Source organism: Pelodiscus sinensis, chromosome 2, assembly GCF_049634645.1.
Source record: "Pelodiscus sinensis isolate JC-2024 chromosome 2, ASM4963464v1, whole genome shotgun sequence".
Taxonomy (NCBI): Eukaryota; Metazoa; Chordata; order Testudines; family Trionychidae; genus Pelodiscus; species Pelodiscus sinensis.
Window position 1 is genome coordinate 125,105,366 of NC_134712.1, and position 22,745 is coordinate 125,128,110.

General features: G+C 38.1%; 2 protein-coding genes across 26 annotated transcripts in view; one reads left to right on the forward strand and one right to left on the reverse strand.

Moving 5' to 3' along the window:
* LOC142827203 (uncharacterized) overlaps positions 1–22,745 on the reverse strand; it is a 40,630-nt gene that overhangs the window by 17,527 nt on the left and 358 nt on the right. For 8 of the 23 annotated variants that reach the window (XR_012901745.1, XR_012901740.1, XR_012901739.1 and 5 more), the window contains exons 2-3: positions 19,425–19,481; positions 15,458–15,523 (exon numbers count right to left, since the gene is read on the reverse strand). Coding sequence is in view for 9 of the 23 variants with exons in the window: in XM_075921422.1 (XP_075777537.1) it covers positions 15,458–15,523; positions 19,425–19,456 (98 nt within the window). In the remaining 14 variants the exon portion in view is untranslated. Of the gene's footprint in view, positions 1–8,025; positions 8,078–10,367; positions 10,527–12,511; positions 14,996–15,457; positions 15,524–16,403; positions 16,488–19,424; positions 19,482–22,745 lie in introns of those variants that run through there. The other 15 variants (XM_075921424.1, XM_075921420.1, XM_075921425.1 and 12 more) reach the window with 9 other exon arrangements.
* Positions 1–22,745, forward strand: part of CDH10 (cadherin 10) — a 167,414-nt gene that overhangs the window by 4,664 nt on the left and 140,005 nt on the right. Inside the window, exon 1 of one of the 3 annotated variants that reach the window (XM_075921416.1) lies at positions 19,628–22,018. The exons of the other annotated variants lie outside the window; for them this stretch is intronic. The gene's annotated coding sequence lies outside the window, so the exon portion shown is untranslated. Of the gene's footprint in view, positions 1–19,627; positions 22,019–22,745 lie in introns of those variants that run through there. 3 annotated transcript variants of the gene reach the window in all.

Consider the following 22,745-nt stretch of genomic DNA (forward strand, 5'->3'; position numbering starts at 1 on the left):
AAGCCGACCCTCTATGGGTGCTGGCTTCTGTGGATGCCGGCTTCCTCAGAGCTGCCTCCTACCCCTCCCTCAGCTTCCCACAGAGGCAGAGAGCCAATGCTCTGGGGGGGAGGGGGGAACCAGCTTAAAAGCCAGCTTCTGTGAAGCTGCATTCCCCCTTCCCCCCATTCACTGATAGACAAGCTACCACTGATAGACAAGCAATAGTGTGGGAATTGGGGGGCAGGCAGGCAGGAGCCGGTACACATGGGAAGAGGCTTTCAAGCCAGTTCCCCACACATATTGACTCCCACAGAGCTGCTTGCCCCGCATGCTGCTGCCTCTTTATCAGACGCAGCGGGGTGTGGAGTAGGTGGGAGCTGGTGCTCACCTGCTCCCCCTGCATATAAATGTGTAACTGCTAAAATTTTAAGCAGCTACATATTTCCACAAATACTCAGCAGTTAACATCCCTAATCCATTCCTTCCTTGTGTTTTGCCTCCAGAAGCAAAGTGTGAAATATATGTCTATGCCATTCTGTGTGCTGCAGGAACATAAACAGCTCTGGGAGTGTTTCTGAAACATTCTCCAGGTTGCACTATTAATAGGCCATATGATTTGGGATCTGCTTCTGAACTCAGACTTAGGCTTCTAGCTGCCAGTATTAGTGCTATCTTCAGACCAATGGGCTGCATTGAGGGAACACAGAACTTTAGGAAGTTTAACTAGAAATACTCTAAGAAGTAACATGGCAGGTGTCTGTTTTAGTTGTGTGAGAGTGTAGGGACAATATTTATGTAATCATACAATAGTTTTTGATACTCATTTTTTTTATAAATATATACATAAGTCAAAGCCAACTTCAAATCATATTTAGTGTATGAGTAAAGGATGTACAATCTTCTGTTTTTGTTTTTTAAAGGTAACCACTCACAAAGAATATGTAGTAGGAAATGAAATGCCCAGATATTTACTGGTACTCAGAAGCCAAATAAGTTCCCTTCTGTATTTTATGACAACAATAGAAGTCTTTGTTTGAAATATTTTCCCATGTGCAATTTTATATTACCCTATATGTAATTATTGCTTTTTGTAAATCTTACGATTTTATCGCTGGCATTCCATCATCTGCCACATTAGATAGGCTAATGCAATAAATCCAGTCTCAGTGTTTTGCATTACCACATAAAAACATGACATACTTTCATTTAGCATGATAAAACCATGCAATTTTTTATGAATGCAATCCTTGTGAGCTCTGCAGATGTTACAACAGCCAGGCTTTGAAGTAGTAAGGGGGAGATATCAATGCAAGTCTCTGCACTTAAGAACAAAGAGCTTGAAATACAACATGTAGTATCATGGAGTTTTTTTGTCAGATTAACATAATGTAAAATATGTAGAAATTAGTTATTAGGCCCTTGTTTCTTAGGTTGAGCATTAGTAACTTACATGTTTATTTAACAAAATGAACTGAACATGTGAAGAATTTGTACATAACCCTAATGCAGAACATAAATAAACAAGTAAGGTGTTTGTGGCTTAGAAACTGTCATGTGAGTATTGTGCATTTTTTCATTGGTTACTGTAAGAAATATACATGCACCTTTAAATCAATGATAAGTATAGGATGAGCCTTCACTTCCAGTGAAAGCAAATGAGTGATGTGTATAAAGTAATGAAAGAGCTTTGGCGATAATAGTCCCCTCACTGGAAATAGATATGCCAAAGTGGACCAGAAAAAATCTATTCTTAGTCAAATGCGAGTGTTGTGGAAAAGGAGTGGCTGAAAATATTCAAGATGGGGAGAGGGTTATAAAGTTTCTAATGAGGCAAGTATAAGTCATAATCACTAAGTACTATAGGGTCTCATTTCCGAATATATATATATTTAATTTACTGTCCACGTCTATGAAAATATTAAATACATGGAATAGGCAGACCAAAGCAAGTAAATTACATTCTTTCTGAAATTAGTGGCATTGGGCATGTGTGCACTGCTGTTAGACAGCCAGAGCTGAGCTGACCTACTCATGGAAGGCAGGCTCAGGAGCTGCTTCAATGCAGTGGATTCATTCAGGCTTGGGCTGGAGCCTGCAAGGTAGGCTCATCTCAAACTCTGCAAGGTGTGTCCATCTCCACTGCACCTTGGAATGATGCTCCCAGCTCATGTAGACAAACACATGCTAACAGAGCTTGAGCTGATTCACTAAGGGTATGGCTACACTAACCACCCTAGTTCGAACTAGGGTGGCTAATGTAGTCATTCAAACTTGCAAATGAAGCCCGGGATTTAAATATCCCAGGCTTCATTTGCATGTTCCCAGGCGCCACCATTTTTAAATGCCCAGTAGCTCAAACTACCTGTCCACAGCTACATTTGAATCCCGGGTTTCATTTGCAAGTTCAAATGACTACATTAGCCACCCTATGTAAGGGGACTGTTACCCCTTACTAAAACTCTGTGGGAGTTTTTTTGGTTTACCAGCTTCAGAAGGGGAAGGGTTCATGAGACTGACAGACCCCAGAGACAATGGAAAGCAGCCAACACTCCAGCTCAGCCTGACTGACAGGTTGTAAGTGGGGATTGTTCTGGCTCTCTCTGGGCAAACAGGGAGCTGAAAAGAGCAGAACAAGCTGTGTGCAGAAGAGGTCCTGCAAAGACAGAGAGTTGAAAGAGGAGTACAAGAAGAAGTCCTGCAGCGACAGAACCAGACACAGACAGGCCAAGCAGTGCAGACCCTGTGTTGAGCAGCAGACTGGCAGTGCTCAGAAAGCCAAAAGGAACAGAGAAGCAACACAAGGAGCTGGAACTGGCCAAGCAGCACAGCCTGCAGCTGAATGTGGTGAGCTACTGGGACCTGCAAAGTGTGGGGAAAGGCTCTGGACTGGGAGAGGGGTCTGGCCATTTAGAGACTGAGGCTGTGTGGTCACTGTCCAGCCTGCAGCCCCTTGCAGCACATCCAGGGCTTCTAAGGAAGAGACTGTGAACTGTCCTTACACTCTGCAGACTGCTGTGTTGATGTCCCTGTGCTACAGAGCAGGGCTGTGTGTTCTCATTTAACCATTCTCATTGTTTCTTATTCTATTCTCTTTAATCAGTTGATGTTTAATAAATTGTATTTGCTTTGAAACTTATGAAGTGATCACTGGGCCAAGAAGGCCTGCAGTGTAAAGAGAGCACCTCGGAGTGGGGACACCCTAACTCCTGCCCCTAGTGACTACAAGGTCAGGGATTAAGCCCCAGGAAACCTGGGCCCAGCCTTGTTGGGGTTTCAAGGGCTCTGCTACTCAGGAGAGTGGAGGGGGAGCCCTCAGGATCAGGGAGCCGTGGGGTAAAGGAAGTGGGAGCGGGGACTCAGATCCTTTCGCTGGTTCATTTCACCGGGGTGTATTGAAGCCAGGAAAGTTCCCCACAATAGCGGGACCATTCCCCCGCTTACACCTAGTTCGAACTAGGGTCGCTAGTGTAGCCATACCCAAACAAAGCAGTGTGAACGTTATGGCTTGGGTTGCAGTTCAGGGTCTCAAACCCCTTTAACCCCTTCATCTCACAGCCTGAGCTGCAACATCCATGGTGCTGTTTTTCATGCATTGACTTGAGCCCCGCTAGCACAAATCTAACTCTTTGAACTGGGAGCCTTGTACTAAGATGCAGTATAGACATACTAAGCAGACAACATTTCTGTTAACTCAAATGTTAATCACAACCTTCAAACAAAAGGTTGTTGGCAACTTAAAATAATATATACTATTAAAAACTTTCCTATTTCAACCAAAGCAGAGCTTTGTAAGCTTAACAAAAATAAATGTGAGTTTTATGCAAAATGCAGAGAAGTAGAGGACGTAGCAATAGGAAATGTCTTTCAAGTTAAATATAGCAAATGTCTTTAAAAGTATTTTAAAGCATCACAATTAAAACTGAACAGATTGTTTGCACTGATAGGAGTGATTCTCTGCTTTTACACTGGGAACTTACAGAGAATGATTTTTAGAGATGTTGAGCACCTACTGGCCCTATTGACTTTGACTGTAACCCAGCACCACAGTATGTTGTTTCTCAACACAGACACCTACTGTGTGGATAAATCGCCCCAATTAATGCCAGATGATTTAGGATTATTTTTATGAGCCTTAGAAATTTTAAGGGAAAAACAGTTGATAGGTCATCCAATGCTTGTCAATCTCACTGTCAATGAAAAATTGGTTTAAAGTGTGGTGGACTAAGAGACTAAGTACCTCTCCAATTCCTGCTGAAGTCTCCCATTAACTTCAGTGGGTTTTGGATTAGGGATGATAAAATGTGTGTAATTAAGTAAATTTTCAGAAGTTATACAATTACATGCAGGGTAGCAGTTGTTTCTCCAGGAGCTGATGCATTGGGGCAGACGGTTTTTAAGCTGGCTCCCTGCATGTAACAGCTCCTACTTGCTGCCCCTCACTGCTGCCTCTGTATTATACAGAGGCAGCAGTATGGGGTAGCAGGTGGCTCTCCAGAAGCCTCTGTGCTTGGGGAGCCGGCTTTTAAGTCAGCTCCCTGTGCATACTGGGAACCTGCATATAACCATGAACGTTAACCAATGAGCCCAGGCTCATTGGTTAATAGCTTACACAGTTACACTTTCAAATCCGTACTTTGTTTCACGCTTCCAGAGGAGGAATTCATTTATCTGCTTTGTTATAGGATGCCTTTGTGTGAAGAGCAAAATGCCATTGTCCATTTTCACTGCCACATCGCAACTTCTCAAGATTCTCCCTCACATTAAATATCAATATTTCTGATTATTTCCCTGAAATAAGTTTGGTTTTAATTGTTTTCCTAGTTGAATTTCATTTATTTTTCAAAGTTTGGTCTTCTGTAAGAATCTCCCATTGCACCACTTGCAATTTGTGCATGAATTGGAACACTGATGAAGTTAGTGAAATGGTATCCAAACCAGATTTAGGATGATTGGAATTAGTCTGATAGTAATGTTTATTTCACTAAGAGAAGAAACATAAAATAAAGGCATAATGTATCATATCGGAAGCATATATGTTTTTGAAAAACTACACATTGTCACTAAAATAATAATAATAAGGTAACTCATGTTAATCATTCAAATTACAGACAAAATGTGCCACATTTACTAGATGTGTGTACCGGTGATAAAATAAATGAGCCATGGACTCAAAGGCCAAGGGGGGGCGGGGATAGGTCAGGATGTGCTCAAAACAACTCACCAAATCTTTTAAGGTTTTACGCTGAAGGTCTTATAATAATATGAGCAGCAAGTAATTTTCTAAAAAAAGACGCTGGCCAATTTGTTTCCTTATATGTCCCCCAGGAGGAGATGCTGCTTCTTAGTACTACCATCCTAACTTCCCAGAGCACCTAACTCTTACTGAGACTGTTCTTGATGTCTCCACATGGTCAAAACACCTGGTATATTCAAAGGGTATTTTGAATGATTAATAAATACAGCATCAGGTGCATACTGTGTTGAGAAATTACTTCCTGACAGCTGGTCTTGTAGGACATGCAGGTGTGCATGCTCTTGCTGTTTATCCTCTCCTATCCTAGCCCTTTTTATTGCCAGTTCACACATGTAGGTTAAGGAGCATGCTGTTGATTCATTTAAACATTAAATCAGTGGTGGTTGCTTACAGTTATCAAGCTTTTTTGTTGGTTTTTCATTATCAAACGTATGAGCTTCTGTAATAGTCTTCCCCCCTCAGCCCCCAAAAAACCCTTGATAACCTACAAGTCAATACTAATCCTATGATCCTAAAATCTATTCCTATTTTAAACGAGTATCCAAAATTTCAGCAATGAAACTGCATCTGGGAGAAACTGGATATGAATTTTACAGTTTGGGCCATCTTTAAATTCTTTTTGTTCACATTACAAATGTAAGAATCCCCATCAGACCTCAGAAGAACTACAGCTCTGATTTGACACTCCCTTTTTTTCTTCCATAAATTATTTAAACCACATTGAATACTGACATGAGTTACGTCACTATGCTTAAATGATTAGAAAGTGATTATTTTGTATGGGGGCATGAATGCTTCTGCCATTGAAATCCTGGGGTGGGTTTCTGTTCCTGGCCAAAAAACTGGCACCCATCTTCACCTTGCTATTAGCGTTGCAGTCTTGATTACTACTGGGCAAATCTTTCTTCTTTCTTGTCCTGTTTGGATATGTCTACACTGCACGCTTATTTTGAAATAAGCTATTCCAGAAGAAATACTCCAAAATAGCTTATTTTGAAATAGTGCAGTTAGTGACACTACAGGGAAGTGTCAAAATGAGTCTGAGGCAGGCTTCCCTAATGTGGACATGCGACTCAATTTAGAGCCCTAGGAGGCACTGGGGAATAATTACTTTGAATGGCCCTGAGGAGGTGTTATTTCAAAATAGAAGCAGTGGAGCATCCACACTACAGCTATTTCAAAATAGCTATTTCAGAATAGGCATTATTCCTCATGGAATGAGGTTTACAGAAGTAGGAATAAGCCATCCGTTATTTTGAATTTATTTCAAAGTAGCAGAATTTCTGTATAGACACATTGTTATTTTGGGATAACAGCTGTCATTCCAAAATAACACTGCTGTGTAGATGCACCCTTTTCGTCCTGTTAGGCAATCTGCTGCTTCTTTGTCTTCATGTCTAAAGCATTTTATTGAGTTGAATTATCTTCAGGGATTAACAAAAGACCAGCCACACACAGTCCATCTAGCCCATTATCCTTTCTTCTGACAAGTGGCCAGCACTGCTGCTTCATAAGGAATGAATAGAACAGGATAACTGATAGTGATCAATCCCCAGTAGTCCATTCCAAGTTCTGTCATTTGGAGTTTCATAAGATTCCATCCCTGATTATCGTGGCTAATAGCCATTGATGGACCTTTGTTCCATAAAGCTATCTGCTACATTTCTGAGCTCAGTAATGTTTTTGCTCTTCACAACATCCCATGGCAATGAATTTCCTAAGTTGTAGTTCTTATATTGTGTGCAGGTATAAAAAACACTTCATCATTTATTTTCTCTACAGTGTTAATGACTTTATAGACATATATCATATTGTCCCTTGGTCATCTCGTTTCTAAATTGAATAGTCCTGATTTCTAATCTTTCCTCATTTGAAAGTTGTTTCATAGCCCTAATCATGACCAGAACTACATATAGGATTCAAGGTGTGGGAATACCATGGATATATATGTAGTAGCATTGTGATTTAAAAAAAATATCTTTCCATTTCCTCTTAGATGATAACATTCTTTTTGTTTATTTTGAATGTCACTGCCCATTAAGAGGATGTTTTCAGGGGAGTAATATATTTATCTTGAGAGGTAGCAGATAATTTAGACCTCATGATTTTGGGTGTATAATTGGGATTGTTTCTTCTTCCAGTGTGCCAACATTAAATTTCATCTGCCATTTTGTCACTGAAATGGGCTGAAATGTGTCAAGGACCAGACCTATTTTCAGTGGGAGAGGAGATAGCTCCATCTCTGAATGTAGATATGTTTCCTCTAGAACATTAATACTTTTATGGACACTGTAATTTATTATCCACACATTTCTTACTCCATCTTAAGTGAGCCGAGATGAGGGAGTATCTTGATTTAACTAACTTACAATGTCATTTCATCACATAAGTATAAGGCAAGTATTTCATTCTTTTACTTGATGTTTTGAGATACTGCCCACTAATGAAATTATGTTTTTTGATTATTAAGGTTTTTGATTACTAAAAGTATATGGTACAATCGTATAAACTGAGCGAGAGCACAGACTAGAAAGAAACAATGTTTTCTACCATTGTGTCATGCAGCTGAACCTGCTCTCTGAAGCACATGAATTATGTGTGGATAGGTTCCAGTAGCAGCTCATTTCACTCAGCTTCTTGTTGCGGTCAGAATAATGAGAATTAAAAAAAATGTGATGAACTGAGGCACAGTGCATTATAAAAATAGTTCTGTTTAAATTTTGGTACATTTCAGCAGAATGTACTGTGTCTGGTCACTAGGCTAGAGACATTTTAAACTGAATACTTACAAGTGAATAGCTGAGAGACAGAATGAGTTTATTTAACATCTGAAATGCAAAACTAAAACAAAAAAAAAGGTGAATTCAATTTGTTATATCTGGGGACTTACATTACATTAGTTAGATTCATGATTTAGAACAATATTAGAAAAAGCCATTTTCAAATATTTTTTCTCTTACAGATTTTCTATTCATCTCTACAGTCACTGTGCCATTTAAAGTTAAATGGAGCAACTCATCTCAGTCACTAGTGAGCATTGTTAAACTACTTTTAGTCTATGTGCATACATGACAACTGATTGGGTCATTTTTCAGTGTTGCAGACTTGCCAAAGGAAATGCTTACTGCACAATACATGAACTCAAGCAAACAATATGCAAAATTCCTTGGTATTATAATATGGTAATTACACTTCCCAATATGAATTAATTATACATTTGTAAAGCATTGGTTAGCAGGCTTTTAATAAGAAAAGGAAGTAAAGAAAGCACAGACTGTAGGTTTGAATATACGACTGATTTATGAACATCTTACTTCTGGAAAAGAGTTCCTGTGTTGTCACTGTATGATAACAGAGCACAATTGGACCAGATAGAATTAGGTAAGATACATGATATGAAGAAATCAAAACATTAAAAAAGGAACATCTGCAAGTTTAAGAAAAACAAATGAATAAAAGCCTGAACCAAAGCCCATTTCAAGTTAGTAGGAGTCGTATAATTTCAGTGAACTTATTTTGGGGCATTAAGCCCTGAGCAGTGACATGTGAGTGCCTTAAAGCATAATGGGTAAAATAAATTGATCCATGGATGAAATTTCATCTTTCAATGCAGTTAAATACTGTACTATGATAAACAGTGGCAATAAAACATGAAATATTTTGGACATAAAATGTCTTACTTCATACTGCATGCATCCTTCAAGTATTGCTTCTTTTAAGAAAAGAAATTCAATTTGTTCAAGAATGTTAAGGTGAATACATAGCTTTGCTTCTTTTATGTGTAGACACTACACTTTATCGCTATTTTGAAGAGGTATGTGTCAATAAGTCAAATTTCATGTGAAGAACTGTAGAATTATAAGTACCAGTTTAGCAATTAAGGCATAGAACTTTTACTTTGTGTCCAGCTCTTGAAATAGGTAGACAATTCAATCTGACCGAATAGAATTTTATTCCTGCATTTAACAAAATTCTCTGTGAGTTGTGATATTTTGTGGAAACTAGGAAATAGAAAAAATTGAACATAACAGTGAAATTAAAAATATACTAGAATATTTTTCATCTTTGACTCTTGTAGCATCCACTTTTCTAAAGACTTCAATGAACCGTAAATGACAATTGAATTTCTGTGTAAAATGTTAATGTGAAAAAAATGCATAGATCTTAATATTCAGTTACTAACAAAAAATAAAGAGTTCATCAGTTTTTAGATTAAACTTTTCTGGCTTTCTTTTAACTTAGATGAAATTCACTTACTTAAAGCCATCTCAGTTTGGCTGGTTGACCAGATGTTTTTCTGATGCCTTAAAAATCAAATATTTCATACTAAATGCTATTCTTTTCCTTTCTGCATTTTTTAGGAATTCTAACTTTAGGAAAATAAACTTCCTGAATATCAAATAAATCAAAATTAGGTCTCCACATTCAGGAGCTTGTCAGGGTTAGGGAGGGGTATGTGAACAAAGTATTGACCAATTGGAAGGTGAACTTCTGATGATTTCTCTGGTAAAATTCTCACCAAAGCATGTTCCATTTGTCTATCAAAGAAACCTTAAGAATATGAAGATTCTTAGCCCTTTGGTGCCATCTTGTGGCACAATGTCAGTTGTGAGTCCAGAGAAAAGATTCTGTCCTTGCCTTGAGTTTTTACGCCTACTGCATTGCCTGGGTTTAGTAACAGGAATATATCTGACTTTACTACTAGATAGAAAATGAAAAACTGACTCATGATTAGAATAGCTAGAGAAATCTCACAAAACAGACTATTACTAATTATCAAACAGGAATACATTTTTGTTCTGTACAGATGCATTAAATCTGTATAGAATCTTTAAATATTTAACTGTCTCAAGGCAAAACTCCTCTAGTGCTTAACACACAGCAAAAAAAGGACATGTGCTAGTGTTCTTTTCGATCTTTGGAAAGTGTAAACATAAATAAAGAGCCTGTGTGTTAAAATAAATCATGGTGACAACTGTTCTTTGTGTATAATTTATTATTCATTTGGTTCAGGGGACATTCAGCTACACAAATGTTTGTTTTCATATTACATTACATTTTGGTTAACTCCCAATTAGCTGAAGATAATGAGCTGTGTGGGTGTGTTGAGTTTGTTGAAGTTAAGGCCTGGTTATGAGTAGTGCACCACCAGTTGAGTTCTGTGGGAGTTGCAGGTGTTAAAAATCAGTCAGGGTAAGGTGCATATGCATTGGGTTGAAAGACACCATATACTGTAGGCAATGGGCCCCTCCTCCATTTACAGACTGTTCCTGGATGCAAACATACTGTTCTGTGAACAGGTGGGAAAGAAATAAAATAAAATATTGATCCTACTCCTACCAAAGCCATCGGCCCTGATTATTAGAGGAAAATTAAGGTGGTATTATTTTAACTGATATTAATGGTGGAGAAGGGAGAGAGAGAAAGAGATCATCTCTTTCTTTTTCGTTAGGTATTATATATTCACATCAGTATAGCATCTGAGCACCTCTCATTTTTTAATGATTTATATAGATAATACCACTGTGAATTAGGGGAGTTTTATTATCACTATTTACAGATGGGACACTAGAGAAAGAGAGTGTCCAAGGTGTCACAAGGAACCCAGAAAGTGAATGCAGGAATTTGGGATCCAAGTCAAGTGCCATAACTACAGAATCATCTTTGCACTCTTTTTTCAACAGGACCACGGGCCAATATAACTTGCCGCCTATGCCCAGTATTACAGCACAATGTGAGGTGGAACAGATTGTTTAACAGAAGTACTTAGCACATATTTTAAGGGAGCATTCAAGGCAGAGTGATCCATTTCCGCAATCGGGATAAAAAGAGGGGATTAGTGGGTTTCAACAAACTAAGACTTCTATGTGACTCGAAGACTTGTCTCATTCATGAACAAATTCTGTCCAATAAAAGATATTATATCACACATCTTGTTTCTATAATATCCTGGGACTGACATGGTTAAAACTGCACTGCATATAACTATGCCTTATGTTATCCAGATCTGCTTTTGGGAGGGACTTTACATTTCTTACTACACAAACAGGTCAGTATTGAGCAAGTAACCAACCCATATGTCAGGATCTACATTTTCTGCCATTTCAAACATCTCATTCCATTCTCAGAGAATGAAACCTAATAGGCTCTCTAGTAATCAACATTCTTCTTAACATATAGTCATCTTCCTAACTGGAAATATCATTATCCAAAGCACATTTGTGTTTTGTGCTAAAAGATCAGTCTTAACATTTAGTCTGAAAGACAACTGCAGAATCGATTACTTTTGACAGCATTGTAAAAAGCCACATCATAAACGTGATACAACAGTATATAATGGGATGGTGATCTATGTTGTGTACCAAATGCTGTAAGATACTTGTGAAGGAAAAATTGGATAAATAATTTCTGTACTTATTTGATCATATGGCACAGTACATCAACAAAAATCAGTAAACCAAAATAAAACTGTGATAATCTTCTATGAAGAAAAGTGTATCAAAAATGATTTTGAGAGTTGTAGGGAGAGGAGCCATAATTATGTTACATGTGCAAGATTTTCTCTTCTCTTCTTTCCACTTTCTTTTCTATTTTTCAGGTTTTTTCTTTCTACTTTTTTAATTTTAGGCAAAGTAGAAAAGAGATTGTCAGCTGAAATTTGAAATGAGCTAGTGAGTAAATGAGGCAGGGATACAGCAATATCTCAAGTCAAAGTCTGCCAAGGAGAAAGTCTTCAGCACCAAGAGAAATAGGATTATGCAGCAGAACCAAGAAGAAGCCAGAATGAGTTGAATCCAGAGAAGTAGTATAGAAGCTGAGAGACACAAAATGCTTGGGATAGGCTGGACCAAATTTTAGAATATGGAGAGCAATTTTGAACTGGATCCTGAAAAGAACAGAGTTAACGGAATTTGAGGAAGGCTGGCTGTATGTGTTTTTATGCACATGAAAAGGCATACCATGCCAATTTGACAATGATGAGATTTGAAGAAGAGGGTTTTGAGGGAGAACAGGGGACACAAGAGCAGTAGAAGTCAAGGGGGAAAAGACATGGCTAAACATTTGAGCAGAAATGAAGATGAGGCATTAGCATATATAGGGAAAGTTGCAGACTGTGAAAAGTGGATTTACAGGTCTTAGGCTATGTCTAAAATACATCCCTTTTTCAAATGAGGGATGTAAATTAGACAGATTGAAATTGCAAATGAAGCTGGGATTTGAATTTCCTGTGCTTCATTTGCATAATGGCGGCTGCACGTTCTTTCTAAGGAGGGTATTTCGAAAGTGAAACCACTGTATAGATGTGGTTCTTTCGAAAAAAACCAACCCTTTTTCAAAAGATCCTGTACTCCTCGGAATGTACATATTTTATGCAAAGGAAAATGTAGCAGGTACATACATGCAGAAAAACCTGACAAGCTCACACCCGCCCCCCTTTGGGTAGTTAATCAGTTTCTGGAACATCTTCTCTTTGTTCTCGGAGAGTGTCCAAGGTGAGGGTGAACTCAGCAGATGGAGGATCAAGGTTACAGGTATGCGGTAAACAGATTTATCTAGGCAGGGGAATGTGAAACAGGATTACTTATGCTGAGTGCAAAGTGATGAGACTGGACAAAGGTTCATGTGGAGCAACCACTCAATGCTATAAAATACTGAGGAAGGGACTTTCCTCTCTGGGAGAGCCTGGCTGGTATTGCTCTCCCTTTGTGCACATCGAATAAAGCTTTAAATTGAACAGCGCGTCAAAGACTCTTGACTCTGCCAAACACCTGACTCGTATGGTTGCTATAGGGTACCACAAAAATCCCAACACCATATATTAACAGAAAGAGAAAATGGACAAGGAGAAGTAAAACTATGTACATTTGGCTATCTTCAGTACATAATTGCTAATATTAAAGGTAGCTACATTAGCAAGAGGAGAAAGTTTAAACAGCAAAGAGCTTTATCACCAGACAGAAAAGAGTTTGCTAAATGTTCAGCCATAACAGGAAGAGAGAGAGAAGCATGTAGACTGTCAGATGGGTAGTTTGGAATACGTCCCATTGTCAAAGTCTCCACTTGGTATGAGGAGGGCTTTTCTATTTTTGTGGAGGAAGGCTATGTGGTGTGCATACTTTCCTAAAAACAAAAATGTGAAAACAAAATACTGTTTTTCTTGAAATGCATTAGTCTTAATCTGCTTTGAAATGTCTTTAGTACCATTTTAGAAGTACAGATCTAGAAATTTTCCATAGAAAATTTTAGGAAAATCAGGTTTTTGTATCCTCTTTTACTATGTTAAATCTAAAAATCTCCTAGCTATCCTATATCATGATTACAACCATTCATCTATAGATTTTCACTTTTAGTCACAGTGTATGCCATTTAGTTAGAATATAGGGAGGCTAAAGAAATATATTATTTATTATACTGTGTTAGATCTTCCATATAAAGAAACAAAAACAGGTCTGTCATAAGCCTTCAGAAGATGGATGATCAAAAGAAAAAAAAAAGCGGGGGTTAAAAATGTTTCTGGGGTTAGTCAGTCAGATAAAATTGATTGCTCTTATATAGGTATTGGATATTTAGTGTGTGCTTCTCCTGACTGTCAAAATTATTTATGTCTAGTATGAATACTGACTAGTCTAGGCACTACACCTAAGCAGTGGCAATGAAGGAAGAAGGGGAAAATTCTTGCTGCTGCACAACTGCAGTAATACATAACTGACGTGTTTCAGGTGCTGAGTGCCTAGAGACATTCTAAACAAGATGTAAAGGTCACTAAAGCATAGGCTCCCAGCAACTGTGTACTGCTTTTACACGAGACCCAGATGTAACATCCTTTCAGACACCTATAATAATAGTCTGAATGAGTTGCTGCCATGACTTTGCCTTTTGGCAATTTTCATTATTTTGGGCAAACCAGGCAGTTGCTATTTAAATGGAAAAGAGAAATGTTAGAACAGGAAGAGTAACACTGTTCTTTTTGGATACACTTTTGGCATCAAGCTTAAAAGATTTTTTCTCTTCCTGTATAACTCCAGTCTTCCTTACACAGAGCCGAGTGCAGCTTAAATATGTGTATTACCTTCCAAAGCAGTTCATTGTTTTTATCCCTCTTTCCAGTGGAAGAGTGATCACACCATCTCAGAGGTATGAATACTCATCACTGGGACGGAGATGGAAACTCTATTTCAACAGACTGATGCTTGAACTATATGCTGCTTGAAAAATAAAATACCATTTCCTTGCAATGCAGGGCCCCTTCAAATAAGCTCATTCGTGAAATGACAACATGGGAATAGCTGCAGCTTTCTACTTTGTGAACGAAAAGTTCTGTAATGTATTTTAAACTAAGGGCAAGCAGAAATCCGCATGTCTTAGAAATAAGAACAACGAATAGCTGTTTATACAAGTATTTGCTCTGATGTTGTATTTCAAAACATTATTTTGCTTAGACACAGATTATCTAAGGGAGAAGACAAATACCTTTCCAGAGAGTAAAACTAGTAAAATAAAAGGTTAAAAATTAATGTATGTTTTTTCAGTAACATTTCATAAATTTCACTTCAACAAAGAAAATATCAGATGAGAAATGTTTCATTAAACTTCATGACTAATAGGATCGAGGCCGTTTAAGCCTCCCAAGCTCTCAGCTGGTTCCTTGAAATGAGGTGTTTCTACAAGAGCAGGTCGAGGTTAGGCAGGCATGGACATAGGCAATTATCAGCTCTGTCGTGGTGTCCTCCCTTACGACATAACTCTTTTGTGAGGATCCTGTAAGGCAAGGGTTTTCAAACTCTGTGTTACAGCTTATAAGGGCAAGCTGCTTCCTAGCTAGTTGCAAAATGCTTTGTTTACTTGCACCTCCAAAGGTATGGCTGATCACAGCTCCCATTGGCCATGGATTGCCATTCCTAGCCAATGGGAGCTGTGGGAAGCAATGTCCACACTGCTTCCTGTACTCTCATTGACTGGGAATGGCAATCCATGGCCAATGCAAACTTCAATCACCCAGATATGTGAAGGCATCTGTCAATATAACAGCAGCAACCTGCCAAGGGCTAACCCTGGTGAGCCACTCTCATTTTATTGCCCACCCGTTCTACTTATGTAGACCTTATGTAAATCAGGGAGACTTAGGAAAATAAGATGAGTCAACTGATCAGTGTAGTTAAAGTAATGAAACCCTGAAGAGGGTGCCTTCATTCAGCAGTAAAGTGGATTTAGTGAACAAACCTTGAGTGAGGAAGGCGTGGCGTTGGATGGGGTCCTCTCCAAGGTATGATATATTCTGCCTTCCTCCTCAAAAGAAAAACCAAAAGAGAATCCCGTTTGTTACAGTCACTTATGTCTGTTCCCTCTTTATTTATGTGTTTTAGCATGGGCAACTGCAGTCATTTTAGCATGCGGTAATTGTGGCACTTAGTCACCTATAGGAGCCAGGATGTTTGAGAACCAGTGGGACCTATTGGGCTGTGAGGCATTGAAAAACTAAATTCACTTTCAGTGGATTTCCTGAGATCTAAAAATTAAGAGGGTAAAACAACCTTCCTTTGGATAATTGCTCATCCCAGCCCTGATGTTAGCCAAGACCCAGAGGTAGGGAAGGGCTAAAATGCAACTCCATGTGTGCAGCTCAGTTCAGAAAATGAGTTAAGCACATGCTTGTTTGTTTGCAGGAAATGGCTCTTGAGTGTTTGTGTAAAGTTAAGCTCATAGTGCTTGCTGAATAGGCTTGGACTTAGTTATATATATAAGCTTAAGTGGAGCCTTGCACCAATGTGTCTGCAAGCACATCTTGTCCCAGAATCTCTTAATTTTCCAACCAGCTTCAGGAAAATATACTTGAAACTGAGCTTTTTGATTTACATTTGGCCCTGTATTGATGAACTTACAATGGATAATCAGTATGTCTGTTGGATAGGTTTGTCTTATTTTGTGCTCAGATTTACTGTACTACTGGTAGCATTGGTCAAATAGAATACACCAAGCATTTCTAATATATGCAAACATTGTATTGTTTTCTGGTTGGATTTTAGTAAGAGGGAAATTTTCTCCCATCATATTTTTCTCAAAAGCTGGTGATTTGTTTCATAAACTTTTAATGACCCCTGAGAAGTATATGACAGCCAGTTATGTTAATTGATTTATACTATTTAAGACCCCAAGGTGAACGTTTTACCTTTCTAAATGCTATGCACAGAACAGTTGAAATAAATGAATTACTTGCAGAATTGCTTAATGGTATATGTCACCATATGTTGTCCTGGAAAAAAAAGCTTAAATTGAGAGTCTGTTTTCAGATTTTGCTCAAAGTAACATCTATTTTTTGGTAATGGCTTAGTTCTGTTTTTAGTGTACAATATAGAAGGTAGCAATTTCTGCATTCAAATGAATATATGAAATCACTGCATATTGAACAAAGTATCGATCTGCTAGATGGGCAAAAAGGTTACAGTATTGTAGGTCATATAACCCTAGTCAATTATTTTAGTACAAAAGGTTATATATATACTAGGTGATAAAAATTTAATTTTAACAAATGTGAAGAGAGCACTAAGCCATTTGTTTCTGAATGTTATAAAATGTAGGCTCTGAAGGGAGCTTGAGAAGTCATCTACACTGAGGCCGGACTCTTTAGACCATGTCTGCTAGGTATTTATCTAACCTGCTCTTAACCTCGGGTGCTAGAGACTCCAAAAAGTCCCTAAGTAATTTGTTCCAGTGATTAAAAATTAAGTACTCTGGTAGTAAATTTTTCCCTCTTATCAAAGCTAAATCTGTCTTACTGGAGTTTAAGCCTATTACTTCTTTTCCTGTTCTCGGTGGCTAAGGAGAACAAATTATCACCCTCATCTTTTTAACAATTTTTTTATATATGTAAAGATTATTTTTGTGTCCCTTGTCAGTCTTCTCTTCACTTGATTTTACAAGCCCGTTTTATTCAATCTTTTCTCATAGGTCATGTTGTCTAGACTTTTAATCCCTCTAGTTTGACCACATCTTTCCCAACGCATGGTGGTCAGAACTGGACAAAACTCTAATACATCCCAGAATATTTGCTTTTAGTACCAGCAGTACTACATTGTTGGCTCAGATTTCATTTCTGGGGTACTGAAATTCCCAGGTCCCTTTCTGCTAGGGATGTTAAAATGTAATTATTTAGGAGACTATGCAAGTGCAGATAATTTTAGTGGTTACACATTATATGCTGTGGGCTCTGCAGTATAAAGCTTATACCACAGAGCCCTCAGTGCAGGCAGCTCCTTGGGAACGGAGCTGTCTGGCCCCACTCTTGGGGAGCTGGCTTCACTGCAGACTCTGTAGTTTAAGCTTTATTCTGCAGAACCCACGTCATGAGGTAGCAGCCGGCTCCCTGGTAGCAGCCGGCTCCCTGTGAGTCAGAAGCTGGCTTTTAAACTGGCTCCAAGCATGCACCAGCTTCTGGCTCCACTCCTGGCCTCCCTCCTGGTTCCTAGACCCATTCCCAAGTTTCCTGGTTAACAGTCTCTGCAGAACTTCTTCCTAGGCAGCTATTTGTGCATGTTTTAGATGTGCAAATTGATTATTCCTTCCTAAGTATGAAGTACTTTTGCATTTGTCCTTACTGAATTTAATTCTATATTTCAGACCATTTTTCCAATTTGTCAAGATCATTTTGATTCCTAATCATATCCTCCAATGTGCTTGAAACCTTTTGCACACACATTTTTAGGTCAACCGGTTTCATCTTAGTAATGTAATTTAATGCTTGTGTGGTGTTGGGGTTTTTTTTTTTTTTCAAGCCAAAACTCAACTAGTAGCTTTCTTTAGATATTTCATGCCTAGAGGTACAAAGCTCCCTTGTTCCTGCTCAGAGACTGGAGCATTTGCTTTTTTTTATCCACCTGTGCTTTGCACTCACTGGTAGCTCATATGCTCCTTTTTGTGTCATATATATTTTTGTTTACTGAATTCTTATTTAGGATAGCTTATTGTTCCCTATGTGATATGCCTCTCGCTTAATGTCTCCTGCTGGTTAGGCATTTGATTTTGAGTTGTACTATGTAAAATAATAAAATCACAGTTTAATGATGTGTAACCTTGATTCTTATAAGATTTTCATTGTGCTGTATTGAAGGGGAGGTTGAAATATCCTATAAAACACCCGTATATCTGATGCACATGAAAAATTCCCACTGACTTTAAAATTGTATACATGAACCTTAGCAATGGAAGAATTAGTGATACTTTGTTGAGGATGACCCCTTGTATTGGATCTTCCTATGGGGCAGATGACATGTTTGAGGTTCGGGGGCTTTTTACTCTTCCTTATTGATGTACCATGCTGTCTCCTTAATAAAAGTCCATTATATTAGAGTATGTCTACACTGCCACCCTAGTTCAAACTAGGATGGCTAATGTAGTAATTTGAACTTGCAAATGAGGAGTAACGGTAGTTTGAATTAGGAGCTTTAATTCGAACTACCTAGCCTGTGCCGCATGTAGCCGTGGGCAGGTAGTTCAAACTATGGGGCATTTAAAAATGGTGGCACCCGGGAACATGCAAATAAAGCCCGGGATATTTAAATCCCAGGTTTCATTTGCAAGTTCGAATGACTACATTAGCCACCTTAGTTCGAACTAGGGTGGCTAGTGTAGACATATCCTTAATTATTACAAAATAATACAGATTCTGTGGGCACTGTTTTCAGTTGTAAGTACTGGATTCTAGCCACCTCCAGGATATTATTTTTTTTATTTTGGAGGTATCTGCAAGCAGTTTCATCTTCAGTCTCTTATTTGCTATTTGATAGTGAATTTACAGTAAATTATGGAGCTTGTATACAATTTAAAGTTACTAAATACCACTAACAGGCCAGCTTATTGTTTCATACTGTAGAAGTATATTTGCAGCTAACTTCAATACATCTACTAGGTGCCATGTGTATACTCTTATCTAATGTTAAAGAAAAGCTGATCACTATCATCTGTCACTACGTGAAAATAATACTTATTTATACCTATCTTTATTCTATTGCATCTGATAGAGAGCAGTTTTCTTAGTGAGGTTGTCAGAGCTGGTGCTCTCTCACCATATCTAGTGTCTATCATGATTTCACCTTGATGTGAGTTATGGCCTTTAGGCATTACTGTAATTTAAATAAGAAAATATACTTAACAAGTACAGCATAAACTCTATCCACTCTAGTTATGAACTTACCCAATGTTGTTCTGAATCCCATTAAATTTCATTAAACTAATCAGGATTGAGTTGCATCTACAATTCGAAGGGAAATAAACAAGAAACATTTCATGGCTGAAAAAATTATGTTGATTTAGAATTTTCATTCTGAATTGGAACTGAAGCAATGGAACAGCATTCTTTCAGGAGGAGTTGTGCTGTTGTAGGTGCTATATTTCAAACAAAATGTAAAATCAAGATACACCAACTTCATGGGATGTTAAAGACAATATAAAAAAAGCAAAGATGTCATGTTGGTATTCTTGCTAAATGCTACCTCAGTCATTTATATTTTGTTAGAGCCTATTTAAATAAAGTTGGGGTCCACACCAAAGACACAGAAATGAGTCATAAATTTCAAACGCAAAATTTAGTCTGTGACCTTTTACTGAAATTTGACCCAAACTGCTATGCAATGAAAAACCTGTGTGGTAGAGGGAAACAGAAGGTATTGAGGATGGGTGCAGAGTGGAAGGTTGGGGGCAAGTCTCTAAGTGCTAAAAGGGGCAGAAAATAAGTAATCAAATATGCATGTAATTAATACAGTCTCCATAGAGCTGGGAGCCCAGATGAAGCTGTATATAGTCAACACCATGCAGCACTGGAGCATGGGCAAAATCATTTGAATATAATTTCTTGGGGCCACTGGAGCCAAGTACATCCTGTTGCAGCAGGTTTGGCAGAATGATATGAATTGGTCCCGTTCTCTGCCTGAAATTCTCCTACTGTTTCATCTGAATAGGGTTTTTATTCCTGCTTGTCCTAAATTTTTGTGTGGTGTTGCAGTATATATTATAAACAAGTATAAAAAATTGATATTTCTTTCCGAAAAAGAAACTGCACTTTGGGATCTTTGCAACAAACCTAAACATAGAAATATAAATTATTACTGTTTATATGAGGTCCTAACAGCTTCATTGTGTTAGACAATGTACAAATACTAAGGTCCATCCAACCCAATACGCTGTCTGCCGACAGTGGCCAGCACCAGGTGCCCCAGAGGGGGTGGACCAAAGACAATACTCAACCGATTTGTCTTCTGCCATCCTTCTCCAGGCTCTCACAAACAGAGGCCAGGGATACCATTTCTATCCCCTGGCTAATAGCCTTTTATGGACCTAACCTCCATGAAATTATCTAGCTTCTCTTTAAACTCTGTTATAGTCCTAGCCTTCACAGCCTCCTCTGGCAAGGAGTTCCACAGGATGACTACACGCTGTATGAAGAAGAACTTTCTTTTATTTGTTTTAAACCTATTACCCATTAACTTATTTGGTGTCCTCTAGTTCTTCTATTATGGGAACTAATAAATAACTTTTCTTTATTCACCCTCTCCACACCACTCATGATTTTATAGACCTCTATCATATCCCCCCTTAGTCTCCTCTTTTCTAAACTGATAAGGCCCAGTCACTTTAATCTCTCTTCATATGGGATCTGTTCCAAACCTCTAATCATTTTTGTTGCCCTTTTCTGAACCCTTCCTAAGGCCAAAATATATTTTTTTGAGGTGAGGAGACCACATCTGTACGCAGTATTCAAGATGTGGGCATACCATAGTTTTATACAGGGGCAGTAAGATATTCTGTGTCTTATTTTATATCCCTTTCTTAATAATCCCTAACATCCTATTTGCCTTTTTGACTGCTGCTGCACATTGTGTGGAAGTTTTCAGAGAACTATCCACGATAACTCCAAGATCTCTTTCCTGATTTGTCGTAGCCAAATTAGCCCCCATCATACTGTACGTATAGTTAGGGTTATTTTTTCAATGTGCATTACTTTACACTTATCCACATTAAATTTTATTAGCCATTTTGTTGCCCAGTCACTCAGTTTGGTGAGATCTTTAAAGTCTGCTTCTGTATTTACTATCTTAAACAGTTTAGTATCATCTGCAAACTTTACCACCTCACTGCTTACCCCTTTCTCCAGATCATTTATGAATAAATTGAACAGGCTTGGTCCCAGGACTGACCACTAGTTACCCCTCTCCATTCTGAAAATTTACCATTTATTCCTACCCTTTGTTTCCTGTCTTTTAACAAGTTCTCAATCCATGAAAGGACCCTCCCTCTTATCCGAAGACAATGTAATTTACACAAGAGACTTTGGTGAGGGACCTTGTCAAAGGCTTTCTGAAAATCTAAGCATACTATGTCTACTGGATCCCCCTTGTGTGCATGTTTGTCAACCCCTTCAGAGAACTCTAATAGATTAGTAAGACATGATTTCCCTTTACAGAAACCATGTTGACTTTTGTCCAACAAATTATGTTCTTCTACATGCCTGACAATTTTATTTTTTACTATTGTTTCAATTAATTTGCCCGGTACTGAAGTTAGACTTACTGGTCTGTAATTGCCAGGATCGCCTCTACAGCCCTTTTTAAACATTGGTGTCATGTTGGCTACCTCCCAGTCATTAGGTACAGAATCCGATTTAAAGGATAGGTTACAAACCATAGATAATAGTTCAGCAATTTCCCATTTGAGTTCTTTTAGAACCCTTGGATGAATGCCATCTGGTCCCTCTCTGATCTGAAGAGCTTACACAGACAACTTTGAATAAAGGTAAGTGGCAAAACCAGATGCACTGAAAACTAAAGTGATTTTCCTATGGTCAATAAAGCAGGTCAGAAGCACAGCCAGGAATTGAAACCAGCTCTCCTGAATCTCATTGACTGCTCTAACTGCTAGACCCTACTGCCGCTCAATATGTTTTCAATAAGAATGACACAAAAATAATTTTGGTACACTATTTTTAAATAAGTTCTAGTGGAGAGAGAAGACTATCACAGTGTACAGGAAAAGGGAATAAGTTTAGCAAAAATCAGTAGCTAATGGTCACGGTTTTAAAAAAGTAAAATTAAACTATTGTTATCACTACCTCTTCCCCTCTGGGAAACATAAAACTGTACTTTTGTTAAGTTACATAGCGAGTTTTAACTGAATGTGATTTGAAATGGCTGATATGCCATATCAAACTCAAAGTATCAGACATTAAATTGGAGACAAGCCATTTATAATAGTGATGCTACGGCTGCTTTTATGTTACGTTTTACTATTTCAGACAGCAACTGTTCTACATGCTTAGAATCATTCCATTTGCCTTCCCTTTCAATACACAATATATGTAAACATGAACCAAATAACCCTAGGGCTATATTTTCTTTTGCCAGTGATGTTTAAAGGTATTTCTCAAAACTCAGAAGTGTAAAGTGACAATTTAAAAAAAATGTAGCGAACAGAATTCCAACTAAACATAATACAAATAGGTATTTAGTTTCTCGAATTCTAT